The 6,261-nt window shown below is 41.9% G+C and overlaps 1 protein-coding gene across 1 annotated transcript in view; it reads left to right on the top strand.

The window, feature by feature from the left end:
• Positions 1-842: 842 nt before the first annotated feature.
• The window catches only part of LOC123760549 (multifunctional procollagen lysine hydroxylase and glycosyltransferase LH3), a 32,552-nt gene continuing 27,133 nt past the window's right edge, over positions 843-6,261 (top strand). The window contains exons 1-4 of the mRNA XM_069338295.1: positions 843-992; positions 1,443-1,534; positions 2,399-2,502; positions 3,796-4,346. Coding sequence (XP_069194396.1) covers positions 908-992; positions 1,443-1,534; positions 2,399-2,502; positions 3,796-4,346 — 832 coding nt within the window. The 5' untranslated portion in view covers positions 843-907. The remainder of the gene's footprint in view (positions 993-1,442; positions 1,535-2,398; positions 2,503-3,795; positions 4,347-6,261) is intronic.

Here is a 6,261-nt window from a genome sequence, read left to right as displayed (position 1 = left end):
GCACAGCTGGATGGCTAAATTAAAATCTCAGTACCAATTTCACTTTAATTTTACATTTAAACATGAAAACATAGCATAATTAGATTTAGTTTACATAGACAGCGTTATATTTAAATACTAGTAGCGAATATATTATTGGGATAATCTTCTCGCTACATACTTAATACAAAGCCACTTAAATGAGACCTAAATTGTGGCATTAATGACCACTTTATTTGTTTTTGTTGCCCCCCAGCGGCTCCTAGTTTACTGTGCACCCCATACTCATACTGTGAGTGGTAGTTTACTGTGCACCCCATACTCATACTGTGAGTGGTAGTTTACTGTGCACCCCATACTCATACTGTGAGTGGTAGTTTACTGTGCACCCCATACTCATACTGTGAGTGGTAGTTTATTGTGCACCCCATACTCATACTGTTTGTGTGGTAGGTTACTGTGCACCCCATACTCCTCCTCCAAGTTATTTGAAGACATCCTCACCACGTCCCAGCTGCTTGAGGACAGCACGCCACGCTCTCACAGCTCGGGGGCACTGGGAATGATGTTGGATAATGCGACTTTTCAGAGCCATATTTCTGCTACGTTGTTAGGTCTCCCGGAGCCCTTCGGGGCGCATCCCTGACCTTGACTGGTGACCGGTTAAGACGCGGATACACTGATATTTCTCCCTTGCCGAATGAGTCAGTTTCCGGATAACGAGAATATTTGCAGTGTAGCAGCCGTGGAGTTTTTTTTATTTAAATGATATTTATCCTGGTGACGACGGCAGAGCGGCAGAGCGGCAGAGCTATTATTGTCGGCGGGTTTCCTGGTGAGTGTCAGGCGAGTGTTGACTCGCCCGGCGGGTCAGACACGTCGTGTTGGGTGTTGGAGCTCACGGCGCACTCTTCACCTGCTGGTCACAATGGCTAGATGCGCTCTCGTTGTTAGTGTTTTGTTCGTTATGTGGGCGGTGGCGGGAGCGGACGAGTTCCAAAATAATGTTGTAGGTAAGTAGTGTGCTTACCTTACTGTGGTTATGGGGAAATGAGGTTTAGTTCTCATTTCCCACCCTTTTACTAGCTTTGATTACCTACCGTTCTACAGGCGATGAGTCACAATAACGTGGCTGAAGTATGTTGACCAGACTACATACTAGAAGGTGAAGGGACGACGACGTTTCGGTCCGTCCTGGACCGAAACGACTTGAGAATGGTCCAGGACGGACCGAAACGTCGTCGTCCCTTCACCTTCTAGTATGTGGTCTGGTCAACACCTACCGTTCTGATTATCTACCACTGCTGTTTATACCTGACGTGCTAATTATAATCTTTCTTATCCACTTATTTATCTATCAATCGTTGATGATTTGTTCTGATTTCTGTTTACTCATATATATTTATTCTCACTTATATCAACTTGTGAAGATAGTTTTTTTTCACCACCTCACCTGGTCGTAGGTCTCCATGTGGTGGTTCTGGCCGGCAACTCCACTGATAAGGAGGACAGCTTCCTGCACTCAGCCTGCAGGTTCCAGTACCCCAGCGTTCAGGTGAGTGACTCAGCCTGCAGGTTCCAGTACCCCAGCGTTCAGGTGAGTGACTCAGCCTGCAGGTTCCAGTACCCCAGCGTTCAGGTGAGTCACTCAGCCTGCAGGTTCCAGTACCCCAGCGTTCAGGTGAGTCACTCAGCCTGCAGGTTCCAGTACCCCAGCGTTCAGGTGAGTCACTCAGCCTGCAGGTTCCAGTACCCCAGCGTTCAGGTGAGTCACTCAGCCTGCAGGTTCCAGTACCCCAGCGTTCAGGTGAGTCACTCAGCCTGCAGGTTCCAGTACCCCAGCGTCAAGGTGAGTCCCCCTTTAGTCGTCTTGATGAGTCCATCTTCTGTTAATGTAGTCCACTTCCAGTTCAGTCTGTTGTTGAGTCAGTCTGTTGATGAGTGTTAGGCAAGTGGATCTGCTTCCAGCTGGTCTGTTGACTCACTGATCGGTTGCAGATCCGGCAAGGCGGCAAGTTGTTGTTGTTGTTAAAGATTCGCTACCTGGAACATAAAGTTCCAAGCAGTACGGGCTATGGTGAGCCCGTAGTACCTTAGTCGGCAAGCCAGTTCGTCACCCTAACAATTCGGAAGACTGAAATATTTCTAACTAATCATAAATGTTATGTTCCAATATGGTACATGTTTTCTAAAGTGTCTATTACATAATAATAATAATAATAATAATAATAATAATAATAATAATAATAATAATAATAATAATAATAATAATAATAATAATAATAAATGAATAAATAATATTAAACAATAATACAATTATACCGAAAAGTTGCTGATCATTTCGCTCTGCTGACAGCAGTCAGCCTGTGAACAGAAGATTAGTAATACTCCTCCGTCGGTGGGTGTTTCTCGGTGACAGGTGCTGAGGAACTGGTGTCCCACAGGAAGGTGTGAGGAGGACTCGAGGCTCGAGGACCACCTGAAGCACTTGCCAGAGGACGACCTTGTCATCGTCGCTAATGTGTAAGCTGAGTGGGGGACTTCTTAACTCACTTCACTAAGATGTTATTAGTTTCTTGTGCGTTATTTTTCTAGTTAATGCAATTAAGAAAAGAGCTGAATATAAATGAAAATGTGTACAATATTGTGTGCTTTCCTGTCATTGTTTATCTATTAGTCTTTATGGTAGGCAAAAATCTGGGTCTTGGGTCCCGCCTCGTCGCTGGTGTTAAATGGACTTGTAATTGCTTTAGGCGTTTTAGTTCCAACTGTTTTTCCTCTTAAAACCGTTGGCTAGAGGTGGTATTCACCTCTTTTTTTAGTGCATTACACTTGCTTATCTCCCGATCCACAGGCGTGTTTTACTTCCACACTTAATCTCTCTTCCTATTTTTCCGAATTTTTAGAAGGCTGTCCCTGTCTGCCTAGTTTCTTTAGACGGCCCTAAACACTCTTTTAGAGTGTTTTTACTCTCTATAAACACGATATTTGTAACGTTTATCTGTGTGTGGTGTCAGAGTTCAGAAGGTACTAAACACTCTTTTTAGAGTGTCTAGGACCTTCTGAACCAGCCTGTGAGACTCTTTAGTTGAAACTCTCTCCATTAGATTCCGTCATCTGTAAACATTGACACGTGGGAGCCTTTCCGCCTCAGGAAAGGTCAGCACCATCGATGAGGTTCAGCAGAGTTCCAAGGGTTGAGTCTTGAGAGGCCCAGCTTCCTCCATCAATCCATTTCGACATTTTCTTTCTGACTGTGACCCCGTTTCCTATCTGTCACAAGCTCTATTACCCATTCTAATATCTATCCAGTTTTCCCAGCTTGTTTCTCCATCTCATACAAAAAGCGTTTTAGTAAATAAGAAAAATGCAATCAATCCAGTTCTCTCCTGTTTTGGTTAATCTCGTTAAGCTCTGTAAACTTTGTCAGGCAGAACTGCACTCTCTGTAATCATGTTTCTCCTCATTACAAGAAGAGAAATTTTAAACTGTTGAGTGTGATTGTAAAACTGTTGTTAAAATAGTGTATGTAGTTTGCGCATTTAAGATGCGAAGTTCGTCGAAATTACTCTATTAGAGGGAACATGAATCTGGCCGTCCTCTTGCCTGGTGTGTTGAAGTGTGTGAACATATACGCTGGTGTCGGGTAGATTAAGTTTAGTTGCATACATTAAATCAACTACTGAGAAAATCACGACAATATTAAAATATGTGATAGCCAATTTATATAAATTAATTAACTAAGGAACAGTTTATATAGCTTTGAGCTTGAATGTATAATATGTATCAATACATATATATATATTTTTTTTTCAGGAGAGAGGAGTTTGTTTACCTTGTGGCCAGTTACGAGGACGCCAGAAAACAGCTGACTGGTAAACACAATTCACTCATCGTGGCCGATGCTTCGCTCTTATCAGCTGACGTCGAGTCGCAGAAGCAGGCACAGCCGCAAGAGGAAAAACACGCAGGAGGAGAGGAGGAGGAAGGCAAACCTCCAAACGAATATAAAGACGGAGACGACGTGCAACAAAGCCATGATGGGAAGCACGGCGTAGAAAACCCTGAAGAAATGGCGGCAGATCTCAGCGTTCCGGATGAAACTACAAACAAAGCTGAAGTTACTTCTAAAATTAGGCACAAAGAAAACGAGAAAATCGAGAAAATGGACACCATGAACACGATCGAAGTTTCTGATAAGTTTGGCAATAAGGGAGATAGAATTGACAGGAAAGTTGGAATAGAGGATGAAGCGGACATTGCCAGTCAGCGTGGAGTGGAGGACAAGCTGACGAGGGCCGAGGCTGACAGTAGTGGAGGAGACCAGAGGAAGACCAACTCGGACCTCATCCGGGCAGCTCTTACAGGTAAACTCCTCTCTGCTGATTTTCCTGGAAACTTATATCATCTCCTAACCATCCCCCTTGAAACTCTCTTCCCTCTTCCTGTTTTCCCTTAAATCTTATTTCTTTATTTTAATTCAATGTTTTTTATTTTATTTTCGTCAATTACTGAGAACATGCACGAGTGTAGTGTCTGAGTGAACGTTTATGATCTTACATTTTATTATGATAAAAATATATAATAATAATAAGCTCGGAAACTAAAGAAAAAGATTAATTCTCACTCTCTGAAAAAGACTGAAACATTTATTTACCGGCATTACACAATTTATTCCGTAATGATTATCTTGTATTGTTCACATTTTATATTGCAATTAATTTTTGGCGCAATGAAGTGAGTTGAACCAGCGCTCTCTGTCATGTTAGGAACTAAACATCCTGTAGAGTACTAATTATCCTCATCTTCTAAAATAATCTTTCCTTCATCAACTCTTCACAGACGCCGTCTTGTTGACTCAGATCCCATACACAACATTAATCTTAGCCCCGGCTTTGTTGCTGATGACTCTGACCTTCCTCAGTACATACTTAAATGCTCTAACCTTCTTAACAACATGATCTGACATAGCTTCAGAACCTCTATGATCTCTTTTTTCTCTGTGGCGTTCTTTTTTTGTTTCTGTCTCACCCCTTCGCCACAATCCCTTCTACGGTTTTCTTTATGCTTAATCTCTTATGGTTTAATTCTTACGTTCTCGCTTTTTACGTCACATTCGTACCTATTACTTTCTCCACCACTTTCTTTACACGACATGATTATGGTCCGGGAGGGACCGAAACGTCTTCACTTTCTTTGCTTTTAGATGTGTGGGGTTTGGCGTCTAATTTTCAGCTCCGTTACTCTCTGCGACTGGCAAATGCTTTACAAAATTGAAAAAACAAGACGTTGCATATAAGACATAAATGCACATCACAGCTATTGTATCAACAACACGGCCACGTAGCAGATTGATGGAGGCGAAAAGCTCTCCTAATCTTTGGAATAATCAAACTAATCTTTGATTTCATGGGGAAAAATGTGGCAATTCTTCTGCACACATGTCTGGTGCGTCCTCATCTGGACAACTGCGTCTAAACATGGGGAAATCTTCCTCAAAGGACATGTCTGCTCTGAGAAATCTTCATCACTGAGAGGTGGAAAAATATACCAAAACTAAGAACAAATCCACAAGGGCCGTGACGAGGATTTTAACCTACGTTCGGGATCATCCCAGACGTTATCACGTTATTGGGATCTGTGTGTGTACCAAAACTAAGTTTGTTCTCAAATAAGGACCGGTTGAGGGCCACAGAACCCACAGCACCACAAACCAGACATGATGGGCCTGATCTCACGAGACCTTCAAAACACTAAACAAACTGAAAGATATCAATCCAAACCCCTTCCTAGAAAGGTTCAGTGTGAGACTCACAATATGTCAGAATTAGTCGATTATTTTACTCATACATTAGGGTAATAAACCCATGGAACCATCTATCCACAGAAGACGTAAATGTCAGTTTAAAATTAAAATGTGTTTGACAAACCGGCGGGTTCCTGTCCCGGTCAAGGCCATTAGAGATGGTGGCGCTAAGGCAAATTCAGGTTATTGAAATTAATTAAGACATAACTATTGCTGCAAGTTTCATATCCTGAGACAGATTTACAAAATGTTGAATACAATGCATTTTTAACAACAAAATATATTGTTTTTTCTCATTAGGAAAGTAAAAACTAATCAATTTAATTTTGTTCTGAGTATTTAGAAAATTTTACGCTTTGACTTTACCTCTCACCTTTACCTGAGAAGTTTAATGACTAATAACGAAAGAAACAGATCAGCTTTAAGCAGTTTAGCGAACAGTTAGCACCACTTCTCTAACAACCATCATTTGTTGT

Source organism: Procambarus clarkii, chromosome 39 (genome assembly GCF_040958095.1).
Source record: "Procambarus clarkii isolate CNS0578487 chromosome 39, FALCON_Pclarkii_2.0, whole genome shotgun sequence".
Taxonomy (NCBI): Eukaryota; Metazoa; Arthropoda; class Malacostraca; order Decapoda; family Cambaridae; genus Procambarus; species Procambarus clarkii.
The sequence above is the reverse complement of the archived record's forward strand: the minus strand, read 5'-3'. Positions and strand labels throughout refer to the sequence as shown.